Here is a 21,011-nt window from a genome sequence, read left to right as displayed (position 1 = left end):
ATAAGAAAAAGAAGTATATCCAAAGAAGAAATGTAGATGGCCAACAGGCACGTGAAAAGATGTTCAACATCACTAATCATCAGGAAAATGCAAATCAAAACCATAATAAGATATCACTTTACACCTGTCAGAATGGCTATCATCAAAAAGAACACAAATAACAAATGTGGTGAGGATGTGGAGAAAGGGAATCCTTGTACGCTGTTGGCGGGAATGTTAATTGGTATAGCCACTGTGGAAAACAGTAGGGAGGTTCCTCAAAAAAATAAAAATAAAACTACCACATGACCCAGCAATTCCACTCCTGGGTATATATCTAAAAAACCCAAAAACGCTAATTTCAAAAAGATACAAGCACCCCAGTGTTCACAGCAGCACTATTTACAGTTGCTAAGATATGGAAGCAACCTAAGTGTCCAACAGATGAACAGGTAGAGAAGATGTGGTGTGTGTGTGTATGTATATACACACATACATACACACACACAATGGAATACTACTCAGCCATATAAAAGAATGCAGTTTTGCCATTTGCAACAACATGGATGGACTTGGAGAGTATTATGTCAAGTGAAATAAGTCAGAGAAAGACAAATACTGTGTGATATAACTTATATGTGGAATCTAAAAAATACAACAAACTAGTGAATATAACAAAAAAGAAGTAAAACTCAGAGATGTAGAGGACAAACTAGTGGTTACCAGTGGGGAGAGGGAAGAGGGAAGGGGCATTAAGAGGTGCAAACTATTATGTATAAAGTAAGCTACAAGGATATATTGTATAACATAGGGAATATAGCCAATATTTTATAATAACTATAAATGGAGTCTAACCTTCAAAAAATAAAAATGAAATAAATTTAGGAATGTTAAAAAAAGAAAAAGAAGTATAAAAGATATAAGAATAGGAAAAGAAGAAACAAAACTTTCATTAATGATATGATTATCTACAAAGAAATCCAAGAGCATCTATAAGCAAATTATAATTAATAAGAAAATACAGTAGTTAAATTTAAGACCAGCATAAGAAAATTAATTGCATTCTAATACATTGGCCCCCCAAAACTAGAAAATGCAAATAACTAAACAGTAAGATACTTAGAAATAAACATAAGGAAAGATTTCAATTAAAAGATTAAGGAAGAGTAAAATAAATGGAGAGATATATAATGCTCATGGCAAGATAGACTCAATATAAAGATATTGTTCTATCCAAATTAATTTACGAACAATGTAATTCCAATGAGTATTTCATGGAATTCGAGAAACTGATTCTATAATATGTACGAAAGAGAAAAAGGCTAAGAATAAACCTAGAGGCGGAATAATGGCCCCGCAAAGATGTTCACATCCTAATCCCCAGAATCTGTGAGTATGTTAGGTTACATGGCAAAGGGGAATTAAGGTGCTAATTAGCTGACTCTGAGATAGGGAGATTATCCCGGTAAACTTAATGTAATCACCAGTATCCTTGGGAGTGAAAGAGGGAGGCAGAAGAAGGGATGGCAGCATGAGAAGGACTTGGCGTGATACTGCTCACTTTGAAGATGGAGTCAAGAACTTGAGAGGCCTCTAGAAGCTAGAAGGAGAAAGGCATGGATTCTCTCCCAGAGTCTCCAGAAAGGAACGTGCTCCTGCCAACACCTTGCTGTTATCCCAGTGAACCCCATTTCAGATTTCTGAACTACAGAACTGTTAAAATAATAAATTTATGTTGTTTTAAGCCATTAATTTTGTAGTAATTTTTTACAGCAGTGATAGGAAACTAATTACAATAGATAAGATGGTTTCAAAAGAACGAAGTAGAAGGACTTGTCCTAAAATAAAGACTTATTTTAAAAATATAGAAATTAAGATAGTGTAGGACTGGTGTTGGGACAGGAAAAGAACAGAGTCCAGAGACAGACCACACATATATGGCAACTTGATAGATAACATGGATCAGTGTGATAAGAATGAACTATACCATCAAAGGTGCTTGGACAACAAGTAGTTTAGTAAATTGACTATAAAAATGGCTAGCAATTATTCCTCTCTGTGTGTTCATTTTCCTTTATCATGTAACATTAATGCCATCCCACTCAGAGACTGAGCTCTACCTATAACTTACTTTGGCTAATGCGATGTTAGCAAACATGGGCACACAAAGGCTTCTGCCATAGGATTTGTCCCCTTTTGCAACCTGCTGCCAATAAAAGAAGCCCAGGGAAGCCTGCTGAATGATGAAAGATATATGGCACAGTGGGGATAAGCCTGCCACCGCTGGGGACCGGGGGTCAACTTCCAGTGGCAGAGTGACCTAGCTGACTAGCAACTGATCACAGACACATGAAGGAGCCCAGCTGAGCCCAGCCTCACAGGATTATAAATTAAATAAATGGTGGTTGCTTTAGGTCACTGAGTTTTAGAGTGGTTAGTTACACATCAAAATCTAATTGATATATATATTATATGGAAAAAACCCTGGATTGCTACTTCTCGTCATATATATAAATCAATTTCAGGTAGACCAAGAGGCTTAAATATAAAAAAAGCTAAACTTTTTAATGAAAATATAGAAAAAAAACTCCATATAACCTCAGTTTAGGGAAAGTTTTCTCAAGCAAGATACAAAGAGTATAAAATAAAGGAAAAGAATTGTCAGTTGTGGGAATTCCCTGGTGGTCCAGTGGTTAGGACTCCACACTTCCACTGCAGGGGACGTGGGTTCACTTCCTGGTTGGGGAACTAAGATCCCACAAGCTGTGCGCCACAGCCGAAAAACAAAATTGTCAGTTGTGACCACACACCGAAAAGACACAAAATTTTGTACCTCAAAAGTAACTATAAACAAAGTTAAAAGATGAAGAATAAGTATCAAGGATATATAAAGAACATGTAAAGATAAATAAGATAAACAATCCAATAAAGGACAAAAGATATAAACAGGTAACTCACAGCAGAAATCCCAATGGTAAATCCAAATATATAACTATATAATCTATACCTAGATATCTTCATTAGTAGTCAGAGAAATGGAAATGAAATCCATTTTACAACCATCAAATTGGCAAAAAATTTTAAATTCCACAATTGAGGGTGCAGAGAAAGGGGAGTTCTTATATACAGAAGTTAGGGGTATAAATTGGTACAATAACTTTTGAGACCAATTTGGTAATATCTAGTAAAATTGATGATGACCCACCCCTGTTAAAGCAGGCAGTTAGCTAGATACGAGCAGAGAAGGAGGGGCAGGGGTCAAATGGCAGGAAACCACATATCTTGTAAACAATGGGGGTCCCTGGTCAGACAAAGAAAAGCAGGAATCTCCAGACTGACAGGAAACTACACATTTGGGGGGTGATAAGTGTCCTGTAGACAAAGAAAGGTGGGGAAAGGCGGGAATCTCCAGTGTCTGAATGTAACATTTCACTCACTATGCCCTCATTACAATAAAATTAGCCTCACAGATAAGAAGTACTCATCATGCACCAATGTCATGACACTTCTGATCAAGGCTAAATAAGGACAGAAATCCCTCCTCCCCTCGGGAAGGTGGAGCTGGGAGGAATATCAGGGAATATGAACCCACCCCTTCCCTCCCCAGTGAATATTCCACCCCTTCATTTCTATGCCCCACAAAGCAGCTTGCTGAAGAAACTCAGTGCAGCTACTCACCTGAGACTGGCTGCTCTCCCCTTGAGAGCATACTTTCTCTTAAATAAATCCTCACTTTGCTTTCTTGACCTCCCTGTCTCATCTCTGAATTCTTTCTGCTATGAGATAAGAACCTACCCTCTGATAACACTGCTAGATACATATACATAAAAACTCACACAAGTGCACAAGGAGACATGCAAGAATATTCAAAGAAAACTGTTTATAACACTAAAAAGCTTAAAACAACCTAAATGCCAATCACCTAAAGAATGCACAGGTGGGAATTATAAACACCAAATTCAAGATAGTGGTTACCTCTATGGCACAGGGCAGGAGATGTGATGGGGGAAGGAAACAATAGGGGTTTCGTTCTATTTGTTAAGTGTTTCTTAAGCTAGCGCTGGACACATGGGTGTGTGTTAATCTCTGTTCTTATTCATGTGTCTGAAAGATGTCATAAATGACATCTTTAAGTATATAAAAAATATATTTAAAAAAATATCGGGACTTCCCTGGTGGTGCAGTGGTTGAGAAACTACCTGCCAATGCAGGGGACATAGGTTCGAGCCCTGGTCTGGGAAGATCCCACATGTCACGGAGCAACTAAGCCCGTGCGCCACAACTACTGAGCCTGCGCTCTAGAGCCCATGAGCCACAACTACTGAGCCCGCGTGCTACAACTACTGAAGCCCGTGTGCCTAGAGCCCATGCTCCGCAACGAGAAGCCACCGCAATGAGAAGCCCGCGCACCGCAATGAAAAGTAGCCCCCGCTTGCCATAACTAGAGAAAGCTCTCAGGCAGCAACAAAGACCCAACACAGCCAATAAATAAATAAATAGATTTATTTTAAAAAAAAAGCTAAAGGAAGGGGCTGTAATGAAAGCTGATGGCAAAACAGAAGAAACAAATGAAAACAGAAAACATTTAAAAACTGATACCATGTTTCATATGTGATGGTTGACCAACCCCTGGGCCACAGGCCACCTCCGAGTGTGGAGTACTTGCATATGAAGAAATACTACGTTATGACTTCTAAGCCATTTGACATAAGTCACTTATGTCCTCATAGCAGTTAGTTTACCCATTAAAACATAACTCTGGGGCCTAAGAAGTTACTGTAGAAGCTGCCTATTTTAAATCTTTAGCAAGTATATTTTCTCCAGGTATTATTTTGCAACTCTAAGGAAATGACCTGGTTGCCTAGATGTTCTCTTCGCCCAGATGTAAGAAAGCCACCAAATATCTCCCTCATAATCTCAGGTCCAGAGCCCACAAATACAGTAACCAGTATGCTCTCTGGAGAGCATGTAATCATTACTTTAGCCTCTTCTGTTAAAAAAAAACCCTAGACTTACTCCTCCTTTGACCTCTTTCCACGAATAAACAAACAAGGCAAAACAAATAAAATTCCATGCCTACCACCAATGAAAGTAATAAAGAATGTGGTTAACGCTTACAATGTCTGCACAAAAGGCCTTGGGTAAGTTACAAAAGAATCCTGGAATCCTGTCATTGCCGTTGGATTGAAAGCAGTTGCTCCAAGTGCCTGCAAATCTTGGGGTGAGACTCTCAGCACTTTTGCTGAATCATCAGACCCAAGTGAACCATGGAATGTTGGGCCCTGAACTCAAAGCTGTAAGGTGAAGCAAATTTCAACAGTCTCACCGACTCCCTCTGCTAAAGGGCAGAGTCCAGTCAGTTGAGAATTTGTCCCTTTGCACAATTGGTTATTCTGAATTCAGGGGATTTGTTCCAATTCATAGTTTAGTTTTCTCACTTTATACTGAGTGATTCTGTCAGTGATTCTTTTGGGACAGAAGAACACAGTTCTTCTTTGAACACAAGTCCACATGAACTGACTAACTGCCATCTACATGGTCTGTGCTACTGATGTCAAACCAGCCTTGAACCCATAAATCCAAATTAAGCAACAGTTTTTGGTAAAAGGCAATCACACATTTAATTATTAACTCATGCCTCTAGCACGAGTACAGAGCTAGTGGTCCTCAAGTCAGGCTGCAAATCAAATTTAGGTAGCAGCTTTAAAAAAAATACAGGTGCCTGGTTTGTCTTAAGATGCTGATTCAGAAGATGTGGGGTAGTGCCCAAGCAACTGTTTGTTTAAAAAGCTTTCCTAGTGATTCTGATGCTTGGGGATAGAAACTGTCATACAGGTACTGATATAAACAATCCCACATGGTAGAGAGGTATAGGGTCTATGCTTCTCAAACAGGGACAGGAGACACTGTACCAAGGACTATTCAAAGCCACACAAAGAGCACTGTGCATCTTTCTGGAATGTCAATTTTATTTCACAGGTAAATATTTTAAAATGTCATTTGTATTTTGGGTGGTGGTTACATAGGTATATACAATTGTCAAAACTCATTTAAGATCTGTACATTTACGTGTATGTTTACCTCAATAAAAAGATCACTTTTATATTAAAATATGGATAGATTCTGGAATACAATGCAAGATCTGCATTTATTTTCCAGATGAACTCTGAGACTTCAAAGAAATCTCCCTCTTAGATGGACTACCTTAGGCTAGGCCCCCATATCCAAGGGGGCCAGGGTGGGCATTAGGGCTTGAAATTCGAGGGGAAACCTTTTTGGAAGGTCCCACTGGCTTTAGAAATCCTTTCACTTCTAATGCTTTTCATTCATTTTACTACCCATGACCCACTCCTCTCTCTTCTTGTTTTTTTACTTTCCACATATTACTGGTCTTTTTGCTTTAAAACACTCCAGATCAAAATTTTAAAGTTCCACCCTTCCTTACCATTGGCGATTTTGTTTGCTACTGAGTAGATGGTCTAATGACCCTGAGGCCATAGCCTCATAAATCACACATTGTAAGGCCATTTTTTCACTCAAAAATGTGTTTTAAAAGGTTCTCGTCCTGTGATAAACCACAATGGAAAAGAATATGGAAAAGAAAAAGAATTCATATATATGTATAACTGAATCACTTTGCTGTACAGAAAAAATTAACACATTGTAAATCAACTACTAATTTTCTTTTTTTAATCAAACTTTTTTTTTTAAAAAAAGGTTCTCAGCTGCAGGAGCTGGTTGTGGTGCGGGACTGACTCTTAAGAATCACAACCCACCCCCCATTTCCTGACTGTAAAGACAAGAGTGGAGGGTTATTGGCTAGGGTTAGAGAAAATAACGGTCAAAAGTAACTAGGCTCAAGGGGCTCCTCTTATCTCCTGTGGCCAAAGGGCTTAACAGTGAATAGAGCCCAAGATTGTTAGTCTGAAGCACGGTCTGGTCCAATGGCTCTGGGTAAGTTACTTTTATCTCTCGCTTGGGAGATTCCGTGTCCTCCTCTAAGACACGACGTAGAGTACACATCCGCTTACGGATTTAACTGACGGGTATTAATCTTCACGGACTGCAAAGCCACAAAGATATGAGCGTACAAATCAGAAAGCGTGTAAGTCAAATCCTCGAACCTAAGGGACGCGGAAGAATGACCACGCAACCCAAAAACGACCTCGCCGTACAACCGGCACCTTCCAGCCACCCGCATCCCAGCAGCCTTTGCGAAACCAGCCCGCAGCCCCCAGAGCCCCGAGGCCGGGGGCGGGGCCGGGAGCGCGCGCAACGTCCCCTTCTGCCCAAGCCCCTAGCCCCCTTCCGCCCGGACTCTGCGTAAGTACCACCCGCCTTACGCAGTCTCGAAATGGCTCCGGGTGGTGGACTAAGGCGACAGGCCTCCGCGGTTCGACCTCTCACCTGCTCGGCACAGGCCTCCGCCTCCAGCTAGTCCCGCCTCCTCCTGACACTCTGCCGGCCGCGAATGGAGGGCCCGGGGAAAGGGCCTGGTTGTGGCAGGAGAGAGAGTGTGTTTACATCTCACCTCACCCCGAGCGGGCTGGTTTCAGCCCCGCCTTCTCCTCTCCGCCGTTTAAAGCGGTGGGTCGCCCTCCTCCTCACTCAGAGAAGCGGCCCCACAGTTGGTGTTTCCGGCGTTGGTTTGGCTGGGTGACTTCGCGTTAGCCTGCTGTCCACTGCGAGAGGGCCTCGCACTTCAGGTGCAAGATGTCGGAAAGTAACTTGGCAGAGCGCAGCGACGGACGCGAGAGGCTGGTGTCTGGTGCTAAAGTCGTCGCCCAGGCCCTGAAAACACAGGTGTGCTGGACCTTCCTGATTGAAAGGCTCCTACGGCGGCCGACGGGGGCCGAGACGTTGTCTTGGAAACGGGAGAGCGGCGGGGAGGGCAGGGGGGAGCTTTGCTGGAGGTTTTCCTTTTAGCGGCCTCATTTCTCTGTTCTTGGCCCACAGGATGTGAATTACATGTTTGGCATCGTAGGCATCCCGGTGACCGAAATCGCCCTTGCTGCCCAGGAGGTGGGCATCAGATACATCGGGATGAGGAACGAGCAGGCGGTAAGTATGGACTTGGAGAGCCGAATGCAGCATTGGGGATGAGTAATAATAATGGCAAATTTTCACTGCGGACAGTCGCCGCTTATCTCGCCTCTAATACTTCACACGTATCAATCACAACAATCCTAGGAGGCAAGAACCATTGTTAATCCTAGTTACAAATGAGAAAAGTGAGACCCAGAGGGGTTAAGAAACTTGCTCAAGGAGGCAGCTGGTATTGGCAGAGCCAGGATTTGAACTTAGGTATTCTGGGTCTGGAGTCCATGCTCTTACAGTATACAGTATTGTACTCTGCCCAGTCTCGAGTGTCAGAATTGGCAGGGACATTTACCTGGTCTGAGTCCTGTCCCCTGATCTTCACTCTGTAACTAACTATTATTATGTGTCTGTGTATTATTTGTCCGGCCTGACTTCCCTAGTAGGCTCTGAGCTTCAGGGGGTCACGGATATTATTTTTTCTTGACACATCTGTATCTCCAGTGCGTAGGTAGAGCCTGCACTTGATAGGAGGTCCGGTAGTACCTGCAAGGTGAATGGGTGAAGGCCAAGTCTCATGTTGTATAGTAGGTGGCTCTGCAAAGTGACAGGTATCACAAATGGTAAAGCCGTGATTGGACTCCAGAGGTGTCCTAAGCCCCAGTCCAGTGCTCATTCCACCTCATTACCTTGCCACCCTTCTCGGAGGCTTATTTGGAAGCACAAGAAAGGAAGTTAGGACATTTTGCCAACCCAGTCTCATTTCTTCCTAAAGGGCATTTAGCATTTTTCCAGATTATCTTGTATTTAATTTAGCACCTTCCTTGTCTTCCTATAGTGAGCTGAAGTGCAGTTTAAAAATAAAAACTAACCATATGAAGGCCATGAAGGAAATTTCAACAAATCTCCAAGGATTGGAAACAAACAGTATATGTGACCTGACCATATGGAAATAAACTGGAATTCAATTACAGAAAGATAGAAAATCCCCAAACATTTGGAAATTCAGTATGTTTGAATCCTTTGTAAATATTTGAAAAGATTAATAAAATCAATAACCTTCACGGCAGACTGATTAAGAATAAAAGAGAAAAAATACAAATTACCAGTGTCGGGTGAAAAAGGGGATGTCACCATGGACCCTAAATAACCAGTGGGGTGAAGAAGAAATCACAATGGAAAATGGAAAACATTTTGAATTGAATGATGATGAGAAGATGAGATCTCAAACATGTAAGCTATAGCTAAAGCAGTTCTTAGAGGAAATAGTTTTAAATGAATCTATACTTAGTAAAGAAGATCAAAAATCAGTGCTCTAAGCTTACATATTAAGAAGCTAGAAAAAGAAAACCAAGGTAAACCCAAACTGAAAGTAGTAAAATAATAAGTACAAAAGCAGGAATTGGGCTTCCCTGGTGGCACAGTGGTTAAGAATCTGCCTGCCAATGCAAGGGACACGGGTTTGAGCCCTGGCCCAGGAAGATCCCACATGCCGCAGAGCAAGTAAGCCCATGTGCCACAACTACTGAGCCTGAGCTCTAGAGCCTGGAAGCCACAGCTACTGAGCCCACGTGACACAACTACTGAAGCCTGTGTGCCTACAGCCCGTGCTCTGCAACAAGAGAAGCCACGACAATGAGAAGCCCACGCGCTGCAAGGAAGAGTAGCCCCCGCTCACCGCAACTAGAAAAAGCCCACGCATGGCAATGAAGACCCAACACAGCCAAAAATAAATAAATTTATTTTTTTAAAAAAAGCAGAAATCAATGGAAGAGAAAACAAAGAAACAATAGAGAAAAATCAACAAATCCAAAAATTGGTTCTTTGAAAAGATTAATAAATTTGGTAAATCCCTAGCAAGACTGATGAAGAATAAAAGAGAAAAAATACAAATTATCAATGTTAGGAATAAAAGAGGACAGTCCTATTGATCCTGCAGACGTTTAAGCAATTATAAGATGATGTTATGAATAAACTAGATGATATGGACAAATTCCTTGAAAAACTCAAAATTAGAATTAGATGCTTAAACCATTATTTAAAATTTACAGGTAGAACATTACTTGTTAGAATGAAAAATGTTCCAATTCCCCCTTACTTGAGAGTGAATTATTATATACATACTTTATACATGTATAATAATAATACTTAATACAATTTAATACTATAAGAGTCCCAAAATGCTTAAGTCCCAGTGTTTTTTCTTTGTAGGCTTGTTATGCTGCCTCTGCGGTTGGATATCTGACAGGCAGGTAAACTCAAGTCTATGTTTTATCTCAACTTCTTTTTTTAAACTGAGTTATAATTAACATACAGTATTATATTAGTTTTAGGTGTACAGCATAGTGATTCAGTATTTTTATACATTATGAAATGGTCACCACCATAAGACCAGTTCCCATCTATCACCATATAAAGTTGTTAAAATATTATTAACTGTGTTCCTATGCTGTACATTTCATCCCGATGACTTACGTATTTTATAGCTGGCAGTCTGTACCTCTTAATCCCCTTCACCTATTTTATCCATTCCTCCACACACCTCCCCTCTGGCAACCACCAGTTTTTTCTCTGTCTCTGAGTTTATTTTCTGTTCATTGTTTTGTTTTTAAGAGTCCACATATAAGTGAAATCATATGGTATTTGGTTTTCTCTATCTAACTTATTTCACTAAGCATAATATCCTCTGAGTCCATCCATGTCGACACAGATGGCAAGATTTCATTCTTTTTTATGGCTGAGTAATATTTCAGTGTGTGTGTGTATCAATCACATCTTCTCTATCCATTCATCCATGGATGGGCACTGAGGTTGCTTCCATATCTTGGCTGTTGTAAATAGTGCTGCATGAACATAGGGGTACATATATCTTTCGGAATTAGTGTTTTTGTTTTCTTCTGATAAATACCCAGAGTGGAATTGCTGGATTGTATGGTAGTTCTATTTTTAGTTTTTTGAGGAACCTCCATACTGTTTTTCACAGTGGCTGCACCAATTTAAAGGCTGTCTTAAATAGAGGTTCTTAAGAAATTACTGTATAAATTGAAAATGGCAAGTTGAATTATATGGAGATACCTTTTTTTCAGTGCTTTAAGCTTAGAAAGTCATCTAAGGTAAAGCTTTCAAGTTCAATTTAAAAAATTGGGGCAGAGCACTACATTTCAGAATTACTTCCTGGCAAAGACCAATTTACATTATATATTTGTTAAGAAAATTTTTAAAAACACTTTTTTTCCATATAGAAATGTACTCAGTAGCCAAAAATTTGCTTCTGTATGCAGTCAACTTGATTTAGCCCAAATATAATAGGAGCAAAGTATAAAGAGGTTAGTGAAATACAGTGTGAGGATGGTAGGTACCTTATTTCTTGCAGGAAGACTGATATAACCTTTTTTATTCTAATTAAAAAAATATTCTAATAATTGTTTTACAGTTGTAGTAAAGATCTATATATCCTGCCTTTGAAGTTCAAGAAGGTGACATTTCACCCTAAAGTGATATGAATCAAGTGTTGCATTTGACCTGCTTTTAATAAAATTAATTCTGTTTTGCTTTTAGGCCGGGAGTTTGCCTTGTTGTTTCTGGCCCAGGTCTCATCCATGCTTTGGGTGGTATGGCAAATGCAAACATGAACTGTTGGTAATTACTTAAAACATTTTCTTAAAAATCTCAATGCATGATTTTACCTAGTGGAGCAACCACTGATCTGTGGTGGGAAGACCAGGGGTCAGGTGCTTAAGGAAATGGCTTAGTGAAAAATTAAGAGAGTTAGGAAGAAAATAAGAAAAAAAACATCAACAGCTCTTTTACCTAGAAAAAAAGACTATTAATATTTTGGAATAAATATGTGTATATTCCATATCTATCTATCTATATATATATATGTGTGTGAATGTGTGTATAAGTCTCTTTAAGTGAAGAACTGTTTATCAAAGATCCCAGTTCAATATGCAAGAATGTATTTAATTTTTCACCTTGTCTTGCATAACTAGCAGGACAATTGAAATCTTATATTTATTGAGTTGGCTTTATAAGCAGATTAGTCGCTCTTGCCCTTAATCCCATCTCTGGTTCTTTACTCATAAGATCATGTTAAAGGGGGATATGTTTTGATCAGTTCATAAAATGTTAAAATTTCCTGTGGGAAGGACATTGTTTTCTTTCTTGCCATGTGTTTCCTACTTTTTAGGGTTTGACTTCTTTTCTTTCATCCTTCCTACACTTTCTCTTTCTTATCTACTTTAGTGTCTGATAATTTTTGAGTAACTTTAACTTTGCTGTATCTTTTTTTTTTCTCCCCAAAGCATAAGAATTTTATTGCTGAGGAATTTTTTTCATTCTGCCATTTCCAAATAGACTCATTTAGGAAAGTGTGACAAAAGTTTTTTTCTTCTCTTAATTTCAAGAATAATAGGAAGGGCATAACAATTCATTTTACATCATCACACCCAGAGGTATCAGTATCCAAAAGAGGCAGGGGAGAGAGGGGCATGGAGGAAAAATATTTACCACAAATTACAGATTTTTCCAAAATTGAGGAAGTGTTCTCTCACACCAAGTTGTTTCCTAAATCCTTCTAAATTGGCAGTTTTTAAGGGAAAATGTAATTCTCTCTCTTTCTCTCTTTTTTAACATTCATTGAGTGTTTATTATTTATTGGGTACTTGCTGAGTACTTTACATGTTGATCTCATTTGTAATTCTCTTTTAAAAAAATTAATATTTCAGGCCCTTGATTGTGATTGGTGGTTCCTCTGAAAGAAGTCAGGAAACAATGGGGGCCTTCCAGGAGTTTCCTCAGGTACCCAACTCTAAGATCATCCCTCTATCATTTTAGTAACGTAAGTATACTCCATTAAGATTTATGGAGAAGAAATTAAAACTCCTGTCTGCAAAATAAACAATTAAAATAAAAGCACCTGAGATATTTTAAAGGTAATTTTCCTCAACTACAAGAAACTCTCAGTGTGGTTATTAAGAAAGCTTAGGCTCTGTTTAGGAGCAATCTTCCAAGAAATACACCTTTTTGACAGAAATTTAAACTCTGAAAATAATCTCTTCAAAGAGTCAAGAAAATGCAGGAATAAAAATGGTTTGGGACTATCAGACTTTGAGGAAGAGAAAAGTTGAGAGGAAAACTCCTACTCATACCTGTGGGACTAAGACTACCAACTGTTAAGTAGATTTTATATCAAAAAGTATTAAGAGAAACAGTTTCTATTGAATATACAATGCTTCAAAGTACATTAAACAGTGAAAAATTAACACTACTGAATTTATGTCAAACAGCATAACAACAAAATATATAACAGGAAAATTGGCAGAAATGTAAAAATAGATTATTATTGTAATGAGATATAACAGATGAAGTTGTGTATTCCTGGCTTTAGAATTTCTGGGTCCAAGGATATACTTACTTACATTTTTAGGAGACATTGTCAACTTCCCTTCCTATTTATATTCTCACCAGAGTTTATGAGAGTGCCTGTTTTCTTGTATTATGATAGATGCTGGGTATTATCTAACTTTTTTATGTTTGCCAATCTAAGAAATGAAAATTGTGGCTTGTTTTGTTTTTCTTCCTGAATCACACCAAGGCAGAGATTTGGTTGTACTTTGAATAGGCTTTTTTTTTTTTTTTTAAGAAGTTGTTGGGGGTAGGAGTTTATTAATTAATTAATTTATTTTTGGCTGTGTTGGGTCTTCGTTTCTGTGCGAGGGCTTTCTCTAGTTGTGGTGAGCGGGGGCCACTTTTCATCGCGGTGCGTGGGCCTCTCACTATCGCGGCCTCTCTTGTTGTGGAGCACAGGCTCCAGACGTGCAGGCTCAATAGTTGTGGCTCACAGGCCTAGTTGCTCTGCGGCATGTGGGATCCTCCCAGATCAGGGCTCGAACCCGTGTCCCCTGTATTAGCAGGCAGATTCTCAACCACTGCGCCACCAGGGAAGCCCCTGAATAGGCTTTTAAGAAGCAATCTAGGTAATGCATTTTTCTCCATCTTGCCTCTAAACATAATAGAAAGTAATGGCTTAACATTTTGTCATCTTTCAGAAGAGTAATATGATACATGAGCTGAATTTTAAGTGATTTTCTTTTCGCATATAGGTTGAAGCTTGTAGATTATATAGCAAGTTCTCTGCCCGGCCAAGTAGCATAGAAGCTATTCCCTCTATTATCGAAAAGGTACAGTATTTAATTACGAGCTCTCCAAGTCATCTGGTTTTTCTCAATTGCTTATTACCTGTGTTACTTTTATTCTCCATAGAATGAGTAGCAATTTGGAATATATTCAGGCAGTTAGCAATGATATTGATAAATAGCTATGTACATTTTAATATTCACTGTCATTAACTTAATTAAAGAAACCGATAAAATAAATTATTTTGGAAAAAATTTCCCCTCTACTTTAGTTTTTAAAATTTTTTTAAATTATGGAAAAATAAAAAGAAGGATACATTGAAACCCTGGGTACCCTTTCTCTTATACTTTTGCAAGATTATTTTTGAAAATAATACTTATATTATTAAGTATTATTACTTAAATTTTTGAAAATTAGTACTTATTACTTAAATTATTTAAGTATTATTACTTAAATTTACTTTAAGTTTTTGAAAATTAGTACTTATATTAGTATTAATGTAAGACCATCTCTTAGTTGATTAAACAGCGTATTATAAGTTAGTTTTATATGTGAAGTTACTTTTAAGCTGTTTCAAAAACCATGTGTTATAGAAACCATTTGATACATGTTACGACATCACAGTTTCTGAAACCTTTGCTAAATCATTAGGATTAGGAAGCAGGTGAAAGTAATGTTATAAAGTAAAGACTTGGAAGGCAGAACCTAGTAGATAATTTCTAGGACTAAAGTGTAATAGAAAATGAATTTTAAAGCCCTAAGTGTGTATTTTTTTCTTATCTCTCCCCTTTTAAACAAAAATATCTTTTAAAATATATAGAGTCAATAGAGGGCATTTCAATGTAATTAAAATTGGTTACTTCTAAGGATGTTGCATCAACTAAGGATGTTGAGAAAAATCAAAATAGTGTTCATTTCACAATTTTAAATTATCTTTGAGTGGAATGTGATAATAAGGATTGAGATTTTTTAAATATTTTCTTCCATTTGTAATGAACTTAGGCAGTGAGAAGCAGTATTTATGGTCGTCCAGGTGCTTGCTATGTTGACATACCTGCAGATTTTGTGAACCTCCAGGTGAATGTGAACTCTGTAAGGTGAGTAATAGTTAACTGGAGTTCTTTCTTAATTGTGTTACCATAATGCTTACCTTTTAAAAAGAATTTACCTAGCAGTTTATAAGTTAATCTTCAATTTGTCTTAACTTTTGAAGATTTAGTAATTAAACTGAATCCTGGCCAAAGGGCTTAATTCTCTTAATTAAAATGGCATTATTTAGGAATTATTTTGGGGTTTAATTACTAAATCAAATACTTGGAGCTTCCCAAACTCCTCATTTGAAATTATTCTTTCAGTAACCATAAAAAACTAATCCTCATGTAGTATGGTTACTTAGAGTCTTCATGGTATAAACCAAGAGTTGAAGTGACTATTGAAAAATAGTAATTTTCAAATAGTTCTAGTAAGAACTCAGCATAAAAAATTTCAGCCTGTCTCTGTGATTTAAAAATATTTAAACACCAGATGTTACTATGATTTGCCAAATTCCCTTATTCCATAAATAAACACTGAGTGAACAATAAGTACAACAAACTGGTATCTAAGTCACTCCTGGTAAGGATGGGTACTTGGGTTACTGCATCACCCTGAGTACCATTTAGCGCATTCCTGCTGTCATGGACCTAGTGACTACAGAGAGACAGTGGGCATTTCTGTTCACTCAGGATACCAAGTAGAGGTTTCTATTTGGGAGAGTCAGACAAAAAGGACATCTATTCTTCATAATACCTGAACATGACAATCAAAATAATATTATTGGGGTTGGGGGGAGATGTGCCTTAGGTAAGTTAACTCTGTAAGCCTTCTTTAAAATTTTTGTAAAGATTTGGATGTCCTTTTTTGGTATTATATGTCCAAGTTTTGTACAGTATGATGTTTATTAATTAGGATAAATGAACTAAAACACTGAGGAGTTGGTGTCTAGAAATACTTAACTATGACAGTTTTAATATTTAATATTTCTTTTACTAATGCATATTGTGATACTAAAATATTGACTTACTCAATGAGTGGAAATATAGTGAGGTAGTTAAAAGCATGGACTTTGGAGACAGAAAAACCGATTTCAATCCAGCCTTTGCCACATGCCATCTGGGGACCCCAGGCAAGTTACCTACTTTTTGAGTTTTTTTTTTTTCACAGTAGTGAAACAGAGATAATGGTAATACCTAATTTCATTATTTTGAAAATTAAATATGGATAAATGGCACATAGTAGGTATGAAATATTAACTTTTAGTATGTTTTTTTATTATTACTACAACAACAACTACTACCACAGTGTGAAGCCATTAATTCAGATTTCCTGTCAGTGAATTGCTCCTTTGGTTGTTAGATGATCTTAGGGAATAAATATTAATTTACCAGGTATGATAAGGATATTATGGTTATATGGGAGAAAGTCCTTATCTTTTAATTTTTAAGTCTTGCTGTGGTAATCTACTGTCAAATGGTTTAGGAAGAAATGTATATGTATATTTATTTGTGTATGTGTGAAGCAAATGTGGTAAAATATTAGTAGTTGAATTTACAGGGTGGGCATATGGAGTTTATTATACTATTTTTTCTACCTTTTTGTGTATTTGATATTTTCACAATAAAAAAGTTTAAAAGTTGGCCTCCTAATTAACAGAGCTCTTTACTTCCAGGTACGTGGAGTGCTGCATGCCACCTCCTGTTAGTATGGCAGAAAGCTCTGCTGTATGTATGGCAGCATCTGTTATTAGGAATGCCAAACAGCCCCTTCTTATCATCGGGAAAGGTAGCATTGAATGGAACTCTAAATCTTGCTAGGCTTTCAAAAGAATGCTGATTCTGTTTAGAAATTGTCTTCATTATTTATTAGCATTGGCTCTAATGTTTGAAATTGAAATAAAAATTCTCTTTATTCATTTAGCATTATTTATTAGTTTTGAAATCATAGAATTATTCTAGAATGCCTGGAATATCACCTATTACATTTCTTTCTTTTTTTGTAAATTTATTTAGTTTATTTTATTTATTTTTGGCTGCGTTGGGTCTTCGTTGCTGAACGTGGGCTTTCTCTAGTTGTGTCGAGCGGGGGCTACTCTTCGTTGTGGTGTACAGGCTTCTCATTGTGGTGGCTTCTCTAGTTGCAGATCATGGGCTCTTGGTGCACAGGCTTCAGTAGTTCTGGCACGTGGGCTCAGTAGTTGTGGCTCGTGGGCTCTAGGCACACAGGCTTAAGTGATTGTGGCACACGGGCTTAGTTGCTCCTTGGCATGTGGGATCTTCCTAGACCAGGGATCGAACCCGTGTCCCCTGCGTTGGCAGGCGGATTCTTAACCACTGCACCACCAGGGAAGTCCCTATTACATTTCTTATGAGTAAAATGTGTTTCTTTCCATTATGAAGATTACACATGAATATTATTAAAAATTTGGAAAATCCAGTAGATTAGAAAGAAGAAATCCCTTCATCCAAAGAAGATCATTTTAACATGTAGTACTTTTGTATTCCTTTTTGCATGTATATTTTATACCTTGTGATCATACTGTATAGACAGTTTTTTATTTATTTTTTTTTTTGCGGTATGCAGGCCTCTCACTGTTGTGGGCTCTCCCGTTGTGGAGCACAGGCTCCGGACACGCAGGCTCAGCGGCCATGGCTCACGGGCCTAGCCGCTCCGCGGCATGTGGGATCTTCCCGGACCGGGGCACGAACCAGTGTCCCCTGCATCGGCAGATGGACTCTCAACCACTGCGCCACCAGGGAAGCCCTAGACAGTTTTTTTTTAAGTATACAACCTAATATCTTTTGGTATATTTACAAAGTTGTGCATCCATCACCACAATCAATTTTAGAATATTGTTATTACCCTCCCCCAAATCCCACATCCCTTAGCTGTCACCCCAAACCTCCTTAGCCCTCTGCCCCAGGCAACCGTGAATCTATTTTCTGTCTCTATAGATTTGCCTATTTGGACACTTCTTTTAAATAGAATCGTATAATGTATGGTCCTTTGTGACTGACCTTTTTGATTTAGCGTAATGTTTTCAAGGTTCATCCACGTTGTAGCATGTATCAGTACATCATTTCTTTTTATTGCTGAATAATAATGATGATATAGTTACTATAATTATATATAATATAATAAATATAATTCATAGCTATTATTATTATTATTCCATTGTATGGACATACCACATTTAATTTAATCCATTCATAGTTGATGGACATTCGGGATGTTTCCACTTTTGAACTACTGTGAAAAATGTTGCTATGAACATTCATGTACAAATGTTTGTGTGGATGTATGTTTTCAGTTCTCTTCAGTACGTACTTAGGAGTGGGATTGCTGGGTCAAATGGCCACTCTATTAGACAGTTTCGTATTATACTTAATTCATTTAATGTTAGAATAACATGTTCTCATGGTCTTAAATTTTTTTCCCAAATATAATTTTTAATATCCATTCATGTATATACTAATACTTTACTGGCAAATATTTAAATTTTTGCCAGTTTTTGTTTGTGTTTAGAATAGCTGCAACAGACTCGTTTGTACTTAAAGCTTTTTCCATATTTAGGATATAAGATAGATTCCCAGAAAGAAAATTAATTAAGTTAAAATGTATTCATATTTTAAGGCCTTTGGAACATATTGTCCAATTGCTTTCTCCAAGGTATTGTACCAATTTATACGCATGTCAGCAATTTATTATAGTATCCATTATATGTTCTAGACCTAAAGGGGCTATGAATCATCTATGACCATGCTAGTCAGTTATCAACTACTTAGGAGATAACTACATAGAAACTAAAAACAGTTTTAGTAAAAATGGTGGACAACAGAAAAAAATTGAAGTCAGAGCTGAGTTGTGTACAGCTATGTGATATACTAGCTCTGTGACCTTGGCAAAAAATGCTTTGAGTCTCAGTTACCTCACTTGTAAAATAGAGGTTAGCTACCTCAACAGTACTGTTAAAATTAAACAACAAAATAATAGAAAGAGCTCAGTGGATGCTAGTTTTTGTACTTCCTTTAACCACCATTTAATGAGTCCTTATGATAAGGCAGGGATTATAGAAAACATTTGTGGGATATATAGAGAAATAATGGTTCCTACTTATAAGTAGACAGACCTGGTCACAAATAAGTGGGGTGTGTGTAGAGAGCTGAGGTGGATTCCCAGGGGAAGCAGCAACAATGTTCCTGTGTAGGTGGTGTGGAAAGACCATTCAGAAGAGATGATGCTGTAGCCACCCCTTGAAATAATGGGTGACCGGTCACTGAGTGGACACAGAGAACCCACGCATTCCAGGAAGAGGGAACTGAATGGACAAATATTGAGGCAAGAAGGAGAATATAAGGAAACTTTCTGGATTAAAAAAAAGGGATTATTTTTCATCCTACATGGATGACAAAAGATTCTAAGGTAGTTTTATAGTGGGGAGCATTAAATTGAATCTGAACATACTATACTATTTACTGAGACTCAGTAGAGAATTATAACTTCTGGATATGGAGTAATATTCTACTAATCCTGAGAAAGAGCATAAAGTTAAATAGCTAAAACGATGGCCTTGATGACATTAGAAACGAAATCATTTCTTTTTTTTAAAAACATATTTATTGGAGTATAATTGCTTTACAATGGTGTGTTAGTTTCTGCTTTATAACAAAGTGAATCAGTTATACATATACATATGTTCCATATCTCTTCCCTCTTGCATCTCCCTCGAAATCATTTCTATATTCAAACAGTAAGTTGTTTTCAGTGCCATTGAGGGCATAAAGCATATGGTTATTCTGCAGGCACACAACTGTAAAAACAAATGATGTGACCCATTCGAGTTAGTCCGGTTGTGATCACAGGATTATAGAGCCTATGAAGCGATCTACAGAGCTTTAGAAACGTAGACCCCTTGTTAGAATTTCCATACACAGACTAGATGACGGTGCAGTCCTGGTTAGCTGGTGGTGGGGAGCAAAGTGTGAGGTTGCTCTTCCCTGTCAGGGCAGAGTCCTTCCTCTCCTACCTGCACCTACCAGTAGATGTGTGTCCGGGGAATTGTGAGTAGTAATCCAGTAGGAAGGTAGCATAGAACTGACAATTAAGAGCAGCAAGAGGTGTGAAGTGCAACTTTTGTTTAGGGGTAGACATCTTTCAGAATAATTGATAATATTACTTGGGGGGGAAATTAGAACTATTGCCTTCTTAAACATTTTTTTTTTTGCACATTAAATTATTTTATTTATAGTCCCACTGTTTTAGATGTACATTTATGGACTATCCAAAAGCAGTATTTTTTTTAGCAATCCTGGAAATTTTAAATACTCTAAGCAACTCCCGAAGATCAAGTTGTCAAGTTCCTCACCGAGGACATCCTTAGGTCATCTTTGTGCTCCCAGATAGTAAGTAGTCAGCTAGCAGCAGTCTATGCTTCAAGCGTCCATCTTTCACCGACAACGTGGCGGAGGCCAGACCAGGCCGCTGTCCTACACGCATTCAGGAACCGGGAGCCTCGGACCCGGCCCAGCCGCGGCGCCAGCCTCACTACACTCAGGGCGGCCGCGCGCTCCTGCCCTGCACCCCAGCCGTTGGAGGCCAAGCGGCCACAGGCCCGGGACCGTCCGAACCTCCGCCGCCGTACAGCGCCGTACACCTCTCTGAAAGAGAGGTGAGGTTAGAAAGCGCCTTCTTAAACATTTTAAAATACCAAAGATAAAAACCATAGTCACAGGACTTCCCTGGTGGTCCAGTGGTTAAGACTCTGTGCTTCCACTGCAGGGGCACAGGTTTGATCCCTGGTCGGGGAGCTAAGATCCCACATG

At 38.3% G+C, this 21,011-nt stretch overlaps 2 protein-coding genes across 4 annotated transcripts in view; one reads left to right on the top strand and one right to left on the bottom strand.

Annotated features, from left to right (window-relative positions):
- The window catches only part of BTD (biotinidase), a 50,955-nt gene extending 43,345 nt beyond the window's left edge, over positions 1 to 7,610 (bottom strand). The window contains exon 1 of one of the 2 annotated variants that reach the window (XM_029213626.1): positions 7,511 to 7,610. The gene's annotated coding sequence lies outside the window, so the exon portion shown is untranslated. Of the gene's footprint in view, positions 1 to 7,386; positions 7,438 to 7,510 lie in introns of those variants that run through there. The other variant, XM_029213621.1, reaches the window with a different exon arrangement.
- HACL1 (2-hydroxyacyl-CoA lyase 1) overlaps positions 7,566 to 21,011 on the top strand; it is a 46,231-nt gene continuing 32,785 nt past the window's right edge. The window contains exons 1-8 of one of the 2 annotated variants that reach the window (XM_029213620.1): positions 7,566 to 7,782; positions 7,936 to 8,040; positions 10,228 to 10,268; positions 11,575 to 11,655; positions 12,744 to 12,816; positions 14,121 to 14,198; positions 15,157 to 15,251; positions 16,862 to 16,974. In XM_029213620.1, coding sequence (XP_029069453.1) covers positions 7,693 to 7,782; positions 7,936 to 8,040; positions 10,228 to 10,268; positions 11,575 to 11,655; positions 12,744 to 12,816; positions 14,121 to 14,198; positions 15,157 to 15,251; positions 16,862 to 16,974 — 676 coding nt within the window. In that variant the 5' untranslated portion in view covers positions 7,566 to 7,692. The remainder of the gene's footprint in view (positions 7,783 to 7,935; positions 8,041 to 10,227; positions 10,269 to 11,574; positions 11,656 to 12,743; positions 12,817 to 14,120; positions 14,199 to 15,156; positions 15,252 to 16,861; positions 16,975 to 21,011) is intronic. The other variant, XM_029213619.1, reaches the window with a different exon arrangement.

This window comes from Monodon monoceros, unplaced genomic scaffold (genome assembly GCF_005190385.1).
Source record: "Monodon monoceros isolate NGI ecotype Baffin Bay Population unplaced genomic scaffold, NGI_Narwhal_1 Super_Scaffold_11, whole genome shotgun sequence".
Lineage (NCBI taxonomy): Eukaryota > Metazoa > Chordata > Mammalia > Artiodactyla > Monodontidae > Monodon > Monodon monoceros.
The sequence above is the reverse complement of the archived record's forward strand: the minus strand, read 5'-3'. Positions and strand labels throughout refer to the sequence as shown.